Raw genomic sequence first — 21,037 nt, forward strand, 5'->3', positions numbered from 1 at the left:
TGCATGTAGGTGCCCCTCGGCTCCCAACCGGAGGCTGCACGAGAAAGCAGTCCCTGCTAGGGCCCCCCAAACATGCTTTCTGACAGGGTTTCCATGTCGGAGAGGCCAGCATGGAAACCCTGCCGGTAACGGTGCATCAAAATCCGGACGGCTTAAACCACCATCCATATGGATTACGAGCTGGTTCTGACTGGAAGCTGATGGGTATCACCGCCGGTTTCAATTCTGACTGGCTGTATCGTAATCAGCCGGTCGGAATTGAAACCGACAATGTCGGTCGTAATGCCTCCAATCTAAGGTCAGAGGCTTTATGACCAACATCGTAATCGGCCCCTAAGTGATTTGCCCAGTATCACAGGATGTTGAGTTTCCCTGCCGAGACTCAAACCCAGTTTGCCAGCTTCGAGGTTTACCATTCTAGTCCTTAGGCCGCATCCTCACATAATTGGCGGTGTAGGTGGAAGGCAGGATACAATCGGCCACGTCAGAGCCTGCAGCCGATTTATAGGGGATAGCCGCATGGTCAAAGCAGGGATTGTTTATTCCACTTTTGTGAGCTTAGGTGATCTCAAGACACCTTGGGCAGGCACCATACAGAATTGTAAGCATTCACTCTCCTTGTATAGTGCTGAGGGGGCTGGAAGTAACCTGTCCAAAATGCGTCGACTTCTTCCAAAAGGGGTCCACAACAAATGCAAAGTTGTATTGGGACAAGAAACAGCAGTCTAAGCACATCATATGTATAGTATATGGACAATAGAATTGTGATTGATTAGATACATATGTGGACGGCCTATAAGACGGACCCATCCATTGTTTTTGTTAGAAACTATAAATGAGGAAAGTGTCTGCTTTTTTTTAAATAATGTGGATATTGACGTTATTTTGGAATATAAAAATGAGAAATAAAGAACTGGTTTACAGCTATCTCTGGTAGTCTTTTGAAAAAATTATTAAAACTACATGTTAAAATGAGTAAATGAACTCCAATAGTAGTTTATACACTGTAGTCGACAAAGAAAGTAGTAGAATTTATCCCTCAATGGCCAGTTGTTTGTTGTCATGAAAATGGTTGTCCTAGGCAGGGAAACCTAGTGGGAGGAAGCCCGCCCTAAATAGGGCCGGCGACCACCATTATGACCTCACAGTCCACTGTTAAGTGGAGCATGGAATCGCTAGTTTGCCAAGGTGGGCGAATCACCACATTATGGTGGTTCACCCACTCTGTTAAACTCTAAATCACCTATTTCTTTCTTGTAATATAAAGAGGGAAATATAATGAGCAGAAATAGAACGTTTTTATTGCCATTGTGCAAGCTATTGGTGCAAACCCATCTGTAATAGGTGCATCGTTCAGGGGGTGAAATATTCTATTTCGGAGTTGGGTGAAAGTAAAAAACAGCGCAGCCATTTTCTGTGCTAAACAAAAATCATGACAAAATTTCAGCAATTTGCAAACAAAAGTACACACTTGCATTGAGGTAGGAAAAGTAGGAAAAATTGGGAACTGGAGGTGAACGAGTAACTGTGATTAGGCTCATGAAATAAGTGCTGCGGGCACCCTAAATGAGTGGCAATGCTGTGTAAGCGGGCTTAGTCTGAGCCTTGTTCCCGGTTTTCTTTTAAGTTATATTATTATTATTATTATTATTATTATTAATAATAATAATATTAATATTATTATTATTATTATAACAAAGACACTGATGTGCATGTATCCCGTTCATGTAACAGTACACAATTCTTTTGACTGTAGAACGAGGAAGGCACTCGGATATTTATGATCTAGGAGTAAGTTAAACACTACTGAAGATGTAAACGTCTTTGCAAGAACCCGGATCTAATTTACTTCCAGTGTAGGGAAAGTGCATTAAAGTGACTGTCTGGGTAAATACATCATTGTGTATATACACACTGATGGCATAATTAATCAATATTGACCCAGAAAGACTAATGGAATGGGCATGATTGATGGGCGGCTGAGCTCGGCATATTATATGCATCCTTAGCTGAATGTCAAGGACTCCAGATGTGGAAGGAATGCCAATGTCTCCTGACGAAGCGCCCACACACAAATGCACGGCACATATTTACATCTGAAGAAGCCACAGCCATGAAAGTGTTGCTTTGTCGCAGGAATCTGGGGAATGCCTTTTTTTTTGTTTCTATTGTAGTTGCCACAGGTCTGTGGAAAGTATTTTTCTTTGTTCTGTTTTACTTTCTACAACAGCGGTTTGCGACTACTGTTTCTAAAACCCGATCGACGGCATCAGCTTCCCACTTTACATTCCGCATTCACATAGTATGGTTTTACTACAAATCCCCACTTGTGCCAACATTCTGCTAACCAAGCCTCTGTCTTGCCTTGCAGGCTGGTAAAGGGATCCTGCGCACAATGAAGGCCTCGAACAACGCAGTGGCAGACCTCATACCTGTGGACGTGGTGGTGAACCTCACACTGGCAGCAGGCTGGCACACGGCGGTGCACAGGTACTGAACTGCGGATTCCGCCAACAGGGTTAATTGCTTGCCTCATGAAATGTGGAAAAGGCCTTGAGGAACCTTAATTTAGCCCGTATATCAATTTTGAGAAGGATATGGAAAAATGATTGCCTTCTTCAGCTTCACCTTTCTGCATCAAAGTCCCTAAATGAAGACATTAAAATAACCGGCTGTATTGTCACTAAATCCTGGTTACATCTTGTTAATATGGCTTTTTGTTTCCTGTAGTCTACAGGTCTTTCTCACCTTTAGATATTTTAGTACAAGAAGACAAAGTCAGCACTTTTTGCTTTCTTGGCAACTTTTCAGAAAAGAATGCCAAGTAGCCAGTGCCTATTACCAAACTTGTGTTCAATGTGTATATTGTCAAACACTGTTTGTCCTAATGAATGGCACTTGCAGAATTATTTCAAACCAAATCTTGTGGTGAAAAGGCATGGGGCACAGCACAGTGAATTTCCTACTTTGTGACTGGGTGAGAGAGAGTGGTGGAGCGTGATTGAGTGAAGGAGTTTACCTTGTGTGCTGCGCTAATGTCCTATTACTTACCGGTAATCTTCATTACTCCTGGTCCCGTTGTCCTCTTCCCATTCCTTAACTAAGTGGAGATGACTATCTCCGCGACCGAAAAAAAGAAAAGGAGCATGCTGGGATACCCAACCCACTCCCTCCCATTGGGAGTACATAAGCAGTACCAGCCCAGCATGCAGCCTGAAAATATCAAGCCTACAACCGGAAGGCCGGTCGCCTGGGAGGGAGGGGTGTAAGGAATGGGACGAGGACAATGGGACCAGGAGTAATGAAGATTACCGGTAAGTAATAGGACATTACCCCCAGGTCCCTCCTGCCCTCATCCCATTCCTTTACTAAGTGGAGAATACCAAAGCAGAGAACCTGGCCTTCTGGACCCCACCAACGCCAAGGGCCCAAGACCGAAAAAATGCACCCTACAGAAGCAAAAAGGAGCCCATACGAAGGAGAAAGATGCAGGCAGGAGCACACAACCAAGGAAGCCCCCAACCAAGCGGACAGGGCCGATACCCCAAAACCAGCAAGGGCACAGCAGACAGGGCAGGGCACAGGAGCCGGGAACCTGAGGAACAAGGCACCACCCAAGGCAGAGGCCAAGGAAGACCAACGACACCCAGCCACCACAGGAGGCAAAAGGAGCGGCAGGCGAGCAGGCAAGCCAAACAAGCCAACACCCAACACCAGCCAGACCCCATCAGGGCCCCAACCGCACCGCCCCGGATCCAACAGCCCAACAAGGTCAAGGGTCCTCCAGAACGGAGGAAGGACACAACAGTCCCCCCCTCCTTCCTCGGAAAACAAGTGGGAGGGCCCAGCGAACTCGTGGAAGGCAGACACCGCAAGCACGGGGCAAACCAAAAGCACCAGGAAGGAAGCAAGAAGCGCCTAACAGCGAAAACCGCAGGCAGGCAGGCAGGCACCCAGACAGGCACGCACCAGGCCCGAAGCCACAGAAGGGCAGGAACCAACAGGTGGAAGGGCTGCAGGCAGCCAAAGGAAGCCCAAGAACCGCAAGGCACCAGGATCCAAAAAGGGCAAAACGCCTCACAAGCAGCCAGGGTAGACCAGAACAGGCTACAGCCAGAGGCCAACCCAGGCGCACCCCAATCCAGGCACCCCCCAGGGCCAACCAGGGACAGCAGAAGCCGGCAGGGCCGGACGGCTGGAGACCCAGTGGACAGAGCAAAGAGGCCATAAGAAGAAGCCAACAAACCTCGGGAGAGACCGCCCAAAGCAAGCCACGGCCTAGCAAGCAGACACCATCCCAGGGAGGATCCAGGGCCGACCCGGCAAAACCTCAGGGCGGGCAGCAGGTGCAGCAGAAGCCTAGGCCGCACACCAGCACATGCAAGCAAGAAGCCACCATGCAGCAGGCACCAAGGGGACACCCACAGGGACCGACTCCCAGCCCAGACGCCAACCAGCAACATGCTCCGAGCAAGCGAAAAGCCAAAAGGCTAGGGAGAACACAACCCACGGAGGAGAAGCCCCTAAGGAAATGCAGCAGGCACCAAGGGGACAGGCCAACGGGAGACCCACAGGGACTGACTCCCAGCCCAGACGCCAACCAGCAACATGCTCCGAGCAAGCGAAAAGCCAAAAGGCTAGGGAGAACACACGGAGGAAGCCCCTAAGGAACTCCCCCACCCCCCAGGCAGAACCCCCCCGAAAAGGGTAGCGACCCAGGGGAAATCATGGCCCAAGACAGGACAGGGAAGGCAGGGGAACCAAAGTCGCAGGCAGCTGAAGAAGCTGAAGGACCGCCAGGACCCTGGGAGCAGGTGGTAGCGGAGGCAGAGAACCAGGCCGGAGACAACAAGAGCCCAGGACAGAGACAGCAAGCAGACCAACGCCATATGCAACCAGCAAAGCACAGAGGGCCAGGATGCAGGAACAGGTGCCAGCAAAGACAGGAATCCACTAGCACCGGGAGAGACCCGAAGACGACTGGATCCCACAGCACCTGAAAGAAACAAGGAACCAAGACGTCAAGGCCCAGGGAGACCAGCGGAACCTAGTGCCATAGGGTGCAAGAAATGCAAGCAGGAGGCCTCGGGCTCAGACCCCAGCACCACCCAGAGGCCCAGGCGTACAGTGCGGCAGCGACCAGAAGGCCAATCAGGCAGCAACCCAAACACCTAAAGAGGGCATGTGGAAGAGACACCACCCAGGGCTGCAAGCGAATCCCACAGAAAGCAGAAGCCAATCGAACCCAGAATAAACCGAGGTGAAAAAGACCAGAGATGCTGCAGCAGGTAGCGAAACGACAAGTGCGTGAATCAAATTCACAGGAATGTAGGCCGCAGAGCTGTCTCTGTGAAACAGCCCATGCACTGAACCTGCCAAACCAAAAAAGTAGCACGTGTCACCGCAGATGAGGCGTCCTCAAAGGGGCACTTATCTCAGCGAAAGACAACATGTTCATATAACACAACCATGAGTTACAGTACACAAGGATGGGTCATGTTTGAAATCTCAGGATGTGGAGCGGATGCCAGGCTCAAACCTGCAGTCAAAGGCACGAAAGTCGGCAGCCCAAGCCACACGCCACAGCCTCGCCCACTGACAAGAACAGGTGCACCCAGGAAGGTACGGCCAGAAGAGACGCAGGCAAGGGCAGAAGTGGAGAAGCAGTCCAGCGGAAAGGCGCCTGCACCGCATGCATGGGTCCCCGGGCACAAACCCTGGCATCACCAGGAGTCACTGCCCTCATCCAGACAGCACCCAGAAGGAGAGTCAGCCAACCTATCCCCAAAACAGCAAGGAGAAAAAAAGGGGGACCGCTATGCGGTACTCACCAAGGGGGCAGGGAGGGAGCACCACAAGCCCACTGCCCCTAATAGCCAGCCCAGGCGAGCACCAGGAAACCAGCACCGGGTGGAGAAGTCCGTTGAAAAAAACCTCCGAGGCCACAGCAAGGCCCGCCCCTGCATCAACACAACCGAGCAGCAAGAAGAGGAGGCCGGTAGGACAGCAAACGCCAGGCAGGGGGCCCAGGAGCATCGCCCAGCAGAGCCCCAGGACCCGCCACACAGCCGCAGCACCGCTTCCCCCAGACCGACCAAGCCACAATGAGATGCGCACTGCAACCCAGAAGAGACCGGAAGGAACAGCACCCCAGCCGCAAAGGGCCAGTCGGCAATCAACGCGGCTCCTGGCATGCCCGGCAGGCCAGGAGAATGCGGAAGAGGATGGCGAGGACAGCCCAGCAGCCCAGATGAGACGTCCAGTGAAGAAACCATCAGGTAAGTCCAAACACGTTCCAATCTGTCGGAAGACAGAAAAAAAGAACAGGCTGCATGCTGGGCTGGTACCGCTAATGTACTCCCAGTGGGAGGGAGGGAGTTGGGTATCCCAGCATGTTCCTTTTCTTTTTTTCTGTCACGGAGATAGTCATCTCCACTTAATTAAGGAATGGGACGAGGACTGGAGGGACCTGGGGGTAGTGTTACATCTCATGTTTTCTTTGTTGGGACTATACAAATGAAATTAGTCTCCAGGGAAGCCATGGGATAGTTATTATAAAACTCCTTTGTCCATTGAAATATTCATGCAATGCACTGCCCTAGCCCCCCTCCAAATATATTGCCTGTGTACCTGGTGTCTACAGCGAAACATAAACATAGGCTAATGAAAAGCATAATAAACCAAAACAGAGTGAAAGAACTGTGAAGAAGTACATGCAGTAAGAGGAAGTCCAAACTGAGGGAGGATGCCTGGTCCTCCTTGGTAAGCTCCTGCAGGGCAATACATTCCAGCTGGAACATTAAGAATAGCAAAATCTTGAAAAATGATTGTAACCAGGTTTGTACTAATATCCCTGAAGACTCCTGGGTTGAGTTTATAGTAAAGTGTATCATTCAGCTGACCTCGATAGCGAGGCATTTTCCTCTATTCCGTCCATCTGTCCTTTGGATATTGAGTGCAGCGCTCATGAAGTTAATGAGGGCAATCCGCGAGAGCCCCAAGTTTAAAGCCCTATGTACTGATGGGGTTCCTATGGACCTATATATATTAGAGGAGGATCCATGGGCACCTATTATTTCCTACTTTTCAAATGTAGCCTGCAAAATAGGCATTCCGGAGTCGCGGTGTTCAGCAATCATTGTGCCTATTTTTGAAAAGGTAATGGGGTCTCCCCTAGTTGCTATAGGCTTCTTTCTCTTATCTTTTCCACTGTTAAAGTCATGGCAGGGTAATCCTTGACAGAATTATGTCCTGGTCTATGGAAAACCACATTATATCTGATGCTCAATTTGTTTTCAGAACCGATCTGGGCACTCAAGAGCAGTGCCTTAACCTACACCTGCTAATCAGTAAATACACTTTGGCAAAAAGAGGCCATGTTTATCTTGATTTTATGAACCGGGTCTGCACTTTTGATACCGTGGTCAGGTCAAAACTCTGGGAGATACTTGAAGCCAATAGGGTGGATCATGGCCTGGTGCCCTTTTTAAGAGCTCTTCGCACAGATTTAAAAGCTACTGTTAGATACTGATGTAGTGAGAAATTGGTGTTCGGCAAGGCTGTGTTTTAGCACCAGTTTTATTTTTATTATATATTAAGGATTTGGATTTTAACTTAGTTATTAAGGGATATACCGGCTGTGGCAGGGCAGAAAATCCCTCTCCTCCTTTTTAATGTCCAGCACTCCCAATGGTCATCATCAATGTTTAGAGATTTCTTTCTAAATTTTATGTACAGCCTTGGTCTGGCCACAAATTCTGCTAAGTCCTTTGTTATGGCCTGGGCCCCAAAAATTTGAAGCTGCAAACTCTCGTATTGTGGGATGTTCCCATCTCCAGAAGGCTTGAATTTTCATACCTGTGGGTAACATTTGGCTCCCAGGGGACTTGGGGCCCATGTTTGAAACACAGGAGACTCAAGTTTAGCAATTCAATTGGTTTCCTTTTTAGTGTTGCTTCCAACCTTTGTAACAAGCCTATTGCACCTATGGTTGGAGATTTATAAACGGAGGTGTTTACCACCCCTAACCTATGGAGTCAACCCGCGGGGATATAAGGAAATCAGGTTAATGTCGGGAGAGGAGTACATGATATGTAGACGAATCATTGGCGTTTCACTGGGTTAGTCTACGTGCTCCGTACACGAGGAGCTTGGTATACCCTTTGAAGCTAACCAAATCCGTTTAGCACCACTAATCTTATGCTGTTCAGTCTGGAAAAAACCCCAAACCTGCCTGAATAAGAAGATATTAGACATTTTTGTCGTTTGACAGGGACCTTTGTATTCTGTGACTTTCGTATATCCAGGACGGACACCTGTGTCAAGTCAGGCAGACTTGATTTATTTTTTCCTCCTAGTAATATCTTAAGCAGTGGTAAAACCTGGGTTATTCCAGAACTAGGGAGCTTTAGAGAGAAGAAGGAAAATGGTTGAAGCTGAAGAAACCTGCCAATAGGGAGTATCTGTCAGTCCAAACTACTTCAGGGCTGGAACTGTATCTGGAGTGGGTTTCGAAATCTCGGGACAGGACCTTATTGACTAGATTTCGGCTGGTACTGGTAAGGCGTCACCTTTCTCAGGGACATCTTAAATATTTTGGGGCCCTGGGCCAAACATATGTTGGGGCCCTGTTTGGATTAGCTCTGAAGTTATGATCCAATTTTAGCTGATGGAGCAGGGGTGAGACAACATTTTTGTGTACCCCCTGTGAAGTTACACTCGCATAACAATAATCAATGTAATCGTTTGAAGCATGAATAATTAACCAACAAAACACGCTTAGACATTTTACACGTAGGAAACTAATTGCTATTTGCAAAAACTAATTTATTAACAATTGTGAACGAGTCATATTAACATAGAGATAATAATACGAAAACAGTATGTTTGTTTTGCTTTTATAAAGTGTGTATGTCTTATTGTGGCTATGAGAAATAAATGAATTTGGTAAGTAAACAAAGCTATTTGTCACGCTTCAGCTAGGTAACCACTAATTGGGAATATTAGAATGGTGGGAGGTTAACAGAAGAAACTATCATTCTAAATCTATTGTTTGTTGTGTTTGTTTTCGCACTAGTTCTCATTGTGGCCTATGCGGCCTGGGTGCTGCAAAATGGCTGCCGACTGCAGTATTGACATTGGCCTGAGGGAGAGCCTCTACGCATGCGTTGAGACAAAAGAGCCAAATCAACAGAATGACTGAAACACAGTGCAAAGTGGTGTCAGGGTCAGCTTGGCCCAGGATGTAGAAGGATGCCAAAAGATGTTTGCATCTGAGACTGTGGGAACGGAAGACCTTGTTACCATATTATGAATAACAAAATATAAACAGAGATTACATCTATGGGAATATATGAGAATGACTGAACAATTTGAAAAACCGGTTCTGTCAAGAATAGGATGAGGTGATCATAGCCACCCCTCTAATGGACCAATCGGAATGTACGGTGGACCCTAAAAGTTTCAATTTTAGTTAGTTAGTGAAAAAGGGTATAAAAGATTGTGTTCGAAAAAGGGAAAAAAGCTTGCTCCTTGTATTTATTTTGCACCATGACATGCTGTTGGTTTGAACTGTTTTATGGTGCTAGAGACTTTGAAATATTTTTGGACTTTAATTTTTGGAGCAATGAAGATGGCCAAATGCAGAGATTTTATTTTGGAAGTGAGGCGTTGAGAAGCATAGAGAGGCAGATCGAGACTTGTGCAACTCTGTAATTTCTTTATGACAGAGCTAGGTAATATGATCTCTAATTTTCATTTTTCTTTTAACTTGTACTAAATAAAATTGATACATTCTTGCTTGTCTAAATAAACTAAAATGCAGTTTCCTAAAATGTTTAGATTAAAATTTTTAATTTTTAATTCTAAATTTGAGTTGTGGGTTTTATTTAATTAAATGTCATGACAAGATAAATGCTGAAGTTATAAAGATTACTATGATTACTATGATTAAGATGGTCTTAGTCTCCATCAACTAACTTCTACTAGATGATCTATTGGCCAAATAGTGGAGTACCTTGGTGTTGAGTTATCCAGGTAACGGATTAGCATGTGTAAAGAATTTCTGTAATATGTATATAATGTAATTTAATATGAGCTTAGGTACCCAGCTAACCAGCAGCTCGTTTTCTTTGTCATTGATCCAGAAGTAATGTGTGTGTGTGTGTGTGTGAGTGAAAGGGTAAATGACTTGCAGTGTTATGGGCCCCACTGACGAGTAAAATGATTGCTCCTGAGTTTTGTGAGGTGAGAATTAAAGGTTGTTAGAGAGCCGCGCTGGATCAGATTTCTTGGTAGCAGAGTAGTGGTTTCTATAGGTTAGTTTGGAGATTTGATGATTATCAATGCTTTATGTGCTAACACTATATGTCGAGTCTGTATTATGTTATATGTAGTCGGAATATGAACATTTCTGGGATGTAGGAAGTTGGTCACTCTGTCTGCAGGCATAGGAAGTGTGGCAAGTGAAGTCACACATTACATAGTCTGGTTTCAAAGTAGTAAAATTGTTGTGTGTTACAGGTTAGGGACATTTTCAGTGTGAAAGTGATGAATGTATAGCGACGGCAACCTATAAAATCTTGGCCTTAAGCACAGGAATCAATTGGATATTCTGACTAAAACTTATCCCTGGGAGAGTAATAGGTTTTCACCTAAGCTTGAGAGAAGGGTATGGTAGAGGGAAGTGCTACTTTATCGGCGAAACTAAAATTCTGTGGTAAAGAGGAGGTAAGCGCTGTCTACTGGAAATACAGAGTACTTGTGAGTTTGGACAAAACTATCACTTTGGTTTAGCGAAACAGACAAATGGAAATGTTTTATGTCGTTACTAACTGAATTTCATTTGTATAAAGTATAAGTATATTGTGCCGATACATTTTGTAAAGGAGGGGTCAGCAGGAGTAGAAGCTGATGTAACATGAGTCGCGCTAGGATTGGTCCACATGACTGTGACATATGAAGCATTTATTGGTGCGTTAGTGTGAAGACGTGCTGGGATTGGTTAGAATTTGTGTGACGAAAATTGTGCCGATTGGTGCGTTAGTGTGAGATGCGCTGGGATTGGACAAAGAATAGTGGTACTGATCAGAAGAAAATAAACAATCTTATTTGAGACAGCATTCGTAAAAAATGATTATTATTATGAGGAAGACAGAGAAAAACCTTAATGGTTTAAGAAAATCTAAAATCTTTAAAAGTGACAAGAAAATAGTGACGAGAGGGAAAATAGCTTCCTCCACCAAAAACGCCTGCATCGTACATGATGACAAAATATGGCTATTATACATGTATGTGGTTTGAGAACTGGGCAAAATATACTAAAAATTATGGAGTGTTGGCATTTCCAGGAACAGGTTCATTTAGTTCAGCTGTATTGAGAAATTTGAGAGAGAAAATGATGAGACTTGAACCGAGACCTAGACCAACTCAGTTTAAGGCTTTAATGGAATGGGAAGATGAAATGCATGCTAAAGAGGAAAAAAGGTTTAGAAATATGGATGGTAGACGTGGACATTTTAAAGGATATTGGGGATCTACGCATTAGAGTAAAATGAAAAGATGGAGAATGGCTGATATATGAGATGGAATGTATCCAGTACGAACAGTGGATGAGACTGTAGGGAGAAAATGTACGGAGAAAATAAATAACCAGGTTTCAGAAAAGAGTATGTATAGAATGAGTGACACGGAGGACAAGGTGTTGGAAAGCATTTTGAATAAAAGACCTCCACCGTATTAATCAACTTTTGTTGTGGTAACTCCAAATGCACCGCCAATGGAGAATGATATAATAGAAACCCCAAAAAGGCATTTAGAAGAAATTGGCGAAAACAATTAACGAATTAACAAAACATGTAGAAGCTGTGACAGTACCTGTAACAATAGGTCCTGTAATTCAGTTTTTTGAAAATCAGAAAATAAATGAGAATTCGTTGGTTGTTCCTTTAAATTCAAGTATGCCACAAGTAAGGGAAAGGATTTATCCATATTTAAATGACATCAGAAATACTGCTAGGACATCACCACCTAATTTGACAATGAATCAGAGTCCAATATATAATATTCCCATGGGAGCAGAATCAGCAACTGTAACTCCAGAGAAAAGTTTAATTGACTTAGATATAATTAAAACTCCAGTAGGTACATCAGTTGAAGAATTAAATGATTGGTGTAGGACTCTACAGCCAAAAGATCCAGAACCTAAAGTTTTAGATGTGTCTAAATTAAAAATAGATATGGAAGAATTAATAATATGAACAATTGGAACAGAAAAACTAAAAGCTTACCAAGATGAAGAGTTGATTTTCATGAGTAAAAGCATAACATGGAGAGCTAAGAATCTTCATGAATGATTGGAGGAGCTTGCAAACGAATTAGGTATAGAGTTTGCAAAAGTAAAAATATGACACAAACCATATAGAGTAGGCTTCACTAAAAAGGATATTGACAATATGAATACTGCAGGGAGATTGACCCAAATAAAAGAATTAATTGTAGTACTAAGAAAATTGGGAGATGTAGACCGATGGAGAGGTAAATGGTTGAAAAAGAAGGAAGAATCTAATAATAAAACCTCCTTAACATTTCCTGTTAGGCAGAAAGAACCGAGTGTAGCAAAGGATTATCCTATGCGAGAAATACCAGGAGGAAGATATGTTCATGTACCATGGAGTAGACAAGAATTATTGTCATTTACGAATGATTTCCCAAGATTAAGAGAAAAACCAGTTGAGTGGTAGAGACAAGTAGATAGATTTCTAAAAGTATCTAAAGTGTTATGGGAAGATTTAGACAGGTTGTTTGACATAGTTGTACCCGCAGATTTGTGGACAGAATGTAAAATTACAGTTGATTGGCCAAAGCAAGAATATCTGAGAGATGCAAAAACAGGTGCTCCAGCTCTAGAAGTCATGAGAAAATATGATCAAGTTATTACCTTTTAAAAAAATAAAATTCCACCAAAAGAAACGGATTGGTTAAAGATTGATAGAACTATTCCAGAGTTAAAGGAATCGGTACTTGCATATTATGAAAGATTATTGTTAGTTTTCAAACAGTATAGTGAGTATGATACCCTGAGTGAAAAGGATATGCGTCATTTTGCATATAGATTTGTGTTTGGTTTGCGGCCTGAAATAGGTGACCTGATTAGGCATCATATGATGTGCTGGCAGTCCAGCTCAGTCGACGATGTATTGAGATATGCCAAATATTGTAGTGATGACATTGGAGCTAGACAGCGAAATTTCAAGGAGAAAACAATGTGGGCACAAGTGAAAGTTGCAGAACAGCAAGGGGCACAATTTATCAATAATGGAAGTATAACGAAATGTTAAAATAATTTGAATAAGGGAAAGGGACCAATGAAAATTCATGAGGCTAAAAAAAATTGTCATGTCATAATTGCGGAAAAATGGGGCATTGGAGAAACGAGTGTAAATTACCACCAAGGGTTGACCAAGAAAATAAATCATTGAATCCGCAGGTGCAGATTGAGGTAAATCAACAAACTCCACCACAGCAGCAGGTAGTCACTCAACCGAATCAGGTGCCATTGCCACCTCTTCCACAGAGTGTTAATCGTCAAAGATACAGTGCAAAGACAGGATTCTACGAAGGAGAGCAGGTAAAAATATCACCACTTGCGACTGCTCTTCCACAGTAGTGGTTAAGATCGGATGGAAATGAATCAGATGAGAGTTTCTGATGGTGCTTAGGAGAGGAAGTGGAGTGCATGCTTGGCACAACTCTGAAGGTAGATCAATCTGGTCCTTATGTGAATGGAAAAGTGAATGGTGTAAATGAGACTTTCCTAGTGGACACTGGTGCTACCGGTTCTACAGTTAGATCAGTAGAAATACAAAACCTTTCTCTCTCTGGTGAAGTAATCCAAGTTGTAGGTGTAACAAACAGACAAATTAAAGCTCCATTAACACAACCCGTAGAAACAGAAATTGATAACTTTAAATAAATGCATCGTCTTGTAGTATGTGACAGTAGTCCTGTAAATCTACTTGGAAGAGATATACAGTGTAAAATTAATTGTGCCATTTATGGTTCACCAGATGGCATAGCTTTTCAAACAGCAGATCATGACAGTATGTATAAAATGACTGTCAATAATTGATTCAGAAAAGAATGAAACTTTCCATTCTTTGATAAACAGAATATTCCAAATGAATTAAATGAAACAGTTGAAGAAGATCTCTGCGATTTCACAGGAGAAGAAATAGGGCTAATGAAAGGAGTAAGTCCTGTAAAAATCACTGTAAAAGAAGATGCTGTATATCCAAATATCCCACAATATAAATTGACTCCAGAAATAATTGAAGGGGTAACTCCAGTAATTAACAAAACGACTGAGCAAAGAATTCTGAGAGAATTATGAGAAATTATTAGCCCATGTAATTCACCTATTATGGGTCTGAAAAAGCCAAATGGCACATTTAGAATTGTACAAGATTTGAGAAAGGTAAACAAAATAGTTGTTCCATGTTGTCCAATTGTGCCAAATCCAGCAGTGATATTATATCAGATTCCACATGATGCAGAATGGTATACTGGTATTCTTTACAGTTCCATTACATCCAGATAGCCAGCCTATTTTCGCAATTCGGTTTGGAGAGCGTATTGTGGCATGATGCCGAATTCCTCAAGTATATACTGAAAGTCCTTCAATTTTTAATCAGATGTTGAAAAAGTCATTAGAGAGTTTAAACTTGGCAGGAAAATCAGTATTGGTCCAGTCTATTGATGACCTGTTGGTGGCATCAAAGACAAAAGAAAATTGCATTTCTGATACTATTGAATTGCTGAACCATTTAGCAGAAGGGGACTTAAGGTGTCCCCATCAAAATTACAGTTTTGCCAACAAGAAGTACAATACCTAGGTCATAAGGTTGGAAAGGGAGTAAGAAAAGTGACCTCAGAAAGAAAGAATCAGAGGAATGAACCCACCAAAGACACACAAACAAGTAAGCATGTTTTTGGGTATGGTTGGTTACTGTCGTCAATGGACAAGTGGATTTTCACTAATTGCAAAACCATTACAGAGATTGACAAAAGGTGATGTTAAAGATCCTATTGTGCTAAATGAAGAAGAAATGGAAGCATTTGAAAAATTGAAGACTAGTCTATGTGAAGCACCAGCAATAGGCATACCTGATTATAAAAATAAATTGAACTGTATTACAGTGAGAGAGAGGGATGTGCATTGTCAGTTTTGATTCAGAGACATGGAAGAATGATAAGGACTATTGCATATTTTTCAGCAGTATTAGATCCAGTGGCAAGAGCATTGCCTGGGTGTTTGAAAGCCATTGCAGCCACAAGTATGAGTCTTGAACAAAGTGATGGAATTGTGATGGGGTATCCGGTTAAGGTTTATGTGCCACAGTCTGTGGAGATACTCCTGACCCGTACCAAGACACAATATATGACCAATAGTCGCCTGACCAGGTATGAACAAGTAATTTTGGGTGCAGACAATGTGACTGTTGCTAGGTGTGTTAATGTGAATCCTTCAACTTAGTTACCAGGTGCTTTGGATGTGGGAGTGAAAGATGATGTTGATCACAAATGTTTGGATGTGCTGGAATACTATACCAAACCAAGACCTGATATAAAAGATGAACATTTGGAAGAATCAGATAAAGGTGCTGTTTGTTGATGGCTCTTGTTTGAGAACTGATGAAAGGAATTTAAGTGCTACATATGCTGTTTGTACAGTGGCAGATGTCATGGAAGCATCTTTTCTGAAAGGAGTATGTTCTGCTCAAGTAGCTGAACTGATTGCCTTGATTCGAGCATGCAAGTTGGGAGAACATGTCCGAATTACCATAGTGACCAATAGTCAATATGGATTTGGGGTGGTCCACGATTATGGGCAACCATGGTCTAAGGGAGGGTACATGACCTCTGCTAGATCACCTATACGGAATGGAGTATTTGTGAAAATGTTGCTTGAGGAGATACAGCTTCCTAAGAGCATTGCAGTGGTGAATTGTGCTGCTCATAAGAATGGAGATGATTGGGCAATCGTTTTGCAGATGCTATTGCTCAATATTGTACCAAAAATAATGCTTCAATAAATCAGGATAGGGAAAAAGAACATGTTTCAAGTCCTTTGATGCTTACTTAACGTTGTTGAAACTTGACAGGAAGTGAAATAAATTCAGGATGAGGCAAATGATGAGGAAAAAGATAGGTGGATAAATCAGGTTGTAGACAGAGAAGAAGATGAAATTTGGGTTTACAAGGATGAAAGACCAGTTATGCCTGATAGCATGATCTCAAATATGGCCCGAATGTACCATGGTCAAGTGCATATAGGTAGGGATGCCATGATTAGGATGTTCAAGCAGACTTGGTACAATCCAAAGTTCAGAATATTAGCTGAGAGTTTGTGCCAACAGTGTTTGATTTGTCAACAATTGAATCCAAGAAGGAAAACTGTTGTGAGTTTAGGAACCATAGGACTGGAGGGTGGTCCTCTCACACAAATGCAATTGGACTTTATCGAGATGCCTCCTTGTAACAAGTTGAGGTACGTCCTGGTGATCAGATGCTTATTTTCAAGATGGGTTGAGGCTTTCCCCACACGAAGAAACAATGAAGTGACTGTTGCAAAGAAACTATTACATGAAGTGATTCCAAGATTTGGATTTCCAGTAACGATTGAATCAGATAGAGGGAGCCACTTCCAGAACGAACTAATACAACTAATTTGTGATGCTTTGGATATTCAACAAAAATTACATTGTGCTTACAGACCAGAGGCTTCTGGGGTAGTTGAACAAGTAAATGGAACAATTAAAAACAGACTTGGAAAAATGTGTTTGGCCACTGGACTGAAATGGCCCGATTCTTTACCACTTGTTTTAATGACCTTAAGAAGAATTCCAGACAAAGACTGGTTTAAGTCCACATGAAATACTGATGGGAAGAGTAATGAGACAAGCATTAGTACCTGTCAACAAACTGCTAACTATAAATGATGATATCATACTGGATTACTATAGAGGCTTGTCTGACACGATTGATTACGTGTTTCACCAGGTTGGAACTGATGCATGTACAAAAGAAAAGAATCCAACTCATGATTTAAGTCCTGGAGATTGGGTCCGAATAAAAACACACAGAAGGAAAAATTGCCAGGTTACCTAAGTGGGACAAACCAAGGCAGGTGATTTTGGTCAGTACAACAGCAGTGAAATGTGCTGGAGTTAAAAGACGGGTGCACGACAGCCACACAATCCGTGTACCAGAGCCTGAGAATCAACAATTGCAAGAAGAGACTAGTTCAGATTCTGATGTGGAAGAAACTGTTGATAAGGTTCCGAATAAGAAAGATCGACCTGTGAGGCGTCATCTGGAAATATCCGATACAAGTTCAGCATCAGAAGCAGATACTGAAATAATTGAAATTCCAGATCTTAAAGATGGACCTGTAAGTCGACATCTGGAAAAAGAAAAAAACAGTTTGGACACTAAAAAAGAACAGAATAAACCTGGTAAGAGAGGAGATTCTAAAAGTCAAGAAGAAAGTTCTGAAAAGAGGAATATTGATCTTGAAACTGGAGAAAAGGAAGTAACTCACGATGAGGATGAGATTCCAAGTACCAGTTATAAAGAGATTCCTCGCAAAAGAGCTGAATTGACTGGAAAAGAACAAGATTCGGAGACTGAATTTGAAACAAAGTTCAAAATTCGGGGAAATAAAGACAAATCGGAAACTGAGACTGATGAAAGTGATGGAGAAAGTACTTTGAGAAAAAGTTCCAGAAAAGGAGCTTGGAAGGTAGAAAGAGAAACAATTGAACCAGTAGTTAAAAAGCCCAAAAAGGGAGATAATTAGCCTGCAGAAATTAAAGGACTAAAATTCAAATAGATGAACATAAATGAAGTACCACAAGAACAAGTAAATGAGATTTCTAGTCAGGAAGGCCGAAAAGAGAAAAATAAAGACATTTTGAAAAGACACAAAAGAGTAAGGAGACCAAACCAAAAGTATAGATCACCTGAATGGATATATATCTCTTTACCTGATATACCGGAAATTGAAAGTAATCAAGAAAATCAAAGTGACTCTGGTGAGTGAGAAAAGTCAAGGACACAGAAAAGAATTATTAATTTCTGGAAAAAGGAAAGTGGAAAAAGGAAAGAAAGTCAAATGGAATAAAAGAGAACGTAATGTAATAAAAATTTTAATGGACACATATTTTTGTGTGAAAAGGTGATAGAGACATTGAAAAGTGGTAAAAGAAGACATTGTAAGTTAGGGGGCCAGAGCCCACTTTGCCCATGCCTTAAAACGTCTCTGAGCTTTCGTTTCCCGTGGGTCAGTACAATTGCAATCTTGTTCTGGTTGGCCCTTGTGACGAAAACACTTTGCAAACTTTGGCGCACTTTGTATTTTTCTGTAGCCTTTATTGGTGTTTTACCAAGAGGTTTTTCATCCCTCTCCTCAAAGGTGCTCCGATTAACAAGTATACTGTGGCCCTTCCATTTCTACAAACGCTTCCTTCTTTGGAAGTCCGTCTAGGTGTGGCTATCTTCTTGAAGTGCGCCCTCCAGCGTAGACCATCACTATCGCTGCAGTTGTCCTGATTTTAAATCTGGTTTTAGCTGGGCTGTTCTTGTTAATATGACGTTTGTTCCTATTATTCTGTTTCACACCTTGCACTTTGTTCGACTTGACTACTTTAGCTCTTAGGCTTTGAACCGGATTGCAGCATGAAGCAATTGGATGTTATTTTGTGACAATGAATAATTTCTTGTTTTATAACACTTTTAAATGTTTTTTATGTGTATGCACTTTTATGGTTCTGCTTTTATGAATCGAATAAAGTAATAAAAAATATGCAGCAAGCTTGCTTTTTGAGCTCTATTGCTGTAAAAGTCTGGCAAAACACATTTGATTTCTTTGAAAGCAGGAACAATAAAATTGTCAGTATCATAAACCATACATTTAATTTCTGTGCAGAAGAATAATCTTTCAAAGCAGAAAGCACACTGTTTTGATCACTTGGGACATCAAAAAAGCAGAGGGTACTTAAACTCTATTTAGAGAGAAAACTGTAGCAACATATCAACAGAGGAGACATATTAAATCTTTTAAAAGCAGTAATACAAAAACAGGCAAAATTGTCATTCTTAAAGTGCAGATGCATGATTTTTAATTTTCCATACTCCGTGCATTTCTGTATCGGCTTTGCTGACACTTTCCTCCTTTTATGTGAGGCACCTTCAAACAGTTCTGGGGTTTTAAACATCCAACCCTTGCCCTCAGGGATTTATAGCTTCATTCTTACCTTTTTAAGTGTGGGCTTAAACATCTAATCACGTAAACAGCCATTGGATGCGGACATAGGATTAGCTGAAGGTGCCACATGACATGGGGCGTTTTCTGGCTAGAGAGTTTTGCATGGCTGCCTATTCATGTGTGCTCTTATGCATTGTACATGTACATGGGTGGCTGTAAGCCTGTTGTTGTCATGTATTTGTGCATGTACATATGCTGTCGTGCATGCATATATTCCTGTGTGTGTACTGCCCGTGTGCCCGGATCTTTGTATGTGTGTAAGTCTGTTTGTTATGGGTTCTCATATTTGTAAGTAACTGTCCTTCCATTGTATGTGGTTTGCCTTTCTGTGTGCGCCCTACATAAAAGCCTATTGGAATTGTCTTTGCCTATTATTTCTAAGATTGTGGTCTCTGGTTAACTAAATTTGTTAGGTTGGAGTGGAAAATAACAATCCTGTCACTTCTTTAATTGTAGTTACAATTGTTGAAAATACGTAATCGATGCACAAGTTACATTTAATCTAAAATTGCAACCTGTCATTGCTGGCTATTTTTTGCCATCATGTCTACATACAAGTACACATTTGTTATGGCAGCTTTTTACCTCTGTAGAAAGAAAATCAATGTGTGGCAAAAGAGGCCTTTTCTGTGCAAGGGCCTGCGTCTGGTGGTAAGCGGCGATCGTATGCAAAGTGGAAAGCATGGTTACTGCCACTTGCCAATAGAAGGTAATCCTTCTGTCCTTGGTCTGATGGACATATAGGCTTGTACTGCCTAACCCCCCACCCCTCTTTATTCAAAAGACCCGTGGGGTGTGGACCCTCCAGGCTCCCGTGGGGATCACCGCCACCCTTTTCCTCCAAGACAAACCATTCAAACACCACACTGTTTGGATTAGGGGTCGTAAATCCCTGGCCGTATTTTATTACATAAAATAATAAACATTAAAAGTATTATTATTTACATTATGTAGAATACGTAGAAAGTCCAACATTGATTGGTACATGATGTTAATTGGCTAACCTTAACAAGTTTCTAACACATAGGCATTCCTATCGTAAGCTAAGCAATGAACAAATGCCTTTTCTGCGTATCCCTGTTAGAGCATACAGCAAGGTCAATGACTGGCGGCCCCTAAACTTGATAAAGCTAATTCCCAAAAAAACTCCTACTGGAGTGATGTTGCATAGGGGGCCTAGCTTACCGGGGTTCCTACATGCACACCACATGGATACACCCTGAGAGAGGTTGGAAATGGCATTGAGCACGTGTGCCCGGGACTTTTTATTGGCAGGGTCACATGTCGTGTGAAGCATGTGCTGGATGGGGGTGGGTGTACACCAGCCGTTAGGGAGTGGCTGTGGCATGCCGACAACTGGAACTGTGATCAGCAGATCACTACAGGGTAGACCTGGGACATGTAGAGTTGCCGTCGCCATCCCCACCCGGTGAGCGTAAGCGGAGTGGGCTGGCCTGGCGTATGCCAGTCCAGCGTAAAGCTGTGAATGTGTTGCAGTTTGTGCGACATTGTTGTCGGTGTTGATGTGTTCTGCATGTAATGTGTGTGTGCTGTATTTTAGGGGAGTGTCCCTGCGGCTCTAATTTTGCTGCCCCTTATCCCTTTCCTGCGATGTGCCTTTGACTTCTGTGCTTATACAGTGCTGAGATGTTGCATACTTAGGTGCATTGATATCTTGGTGGGAGTTGGGGGCTGGGGCATGGTTTGTCCGCA

At 42.6% G+C, this 21,037-nt stretch overlaps 1 protein-coding gene across 1 annotated transcript in view; it reads left to right on the top strand.

Annotated features, from left to right (window-relative positions):
* FAR2 (fatty acyl-CoA reductase 2) overlaps positions 1 to 21,037 on the top strand; it is a 499,288-nt gene that overhangs the window by 387,836 nt on the left and 90,415 nt on the right. The window contains exon 7 of the mRNA XM_078673760.1: positions 2,372 to 2,490. Within this exon, the coding sequence (XP_078529886.1) occupies positions 2,372 to 2,490 (119 nt within the window). The remainder of the gene's footprint in view (positions 1 to 2,371; positions 2,491 to 21,037) is intronic.

Source organism: Lissotriton helveticus, chromosome 1_1, assembly GCF_964261635.1.
Source record: "Lissotriton helveticus chromosome 1_1, aLisHel1.1, whole genome shotgun sequence".
Classification (NCBI taxonomy): Eukaryota; Metazoa; Chordata; class Amphibia; order Caudata; family Salamandridae; genus Lissotriton; species Lissotriton helveticus.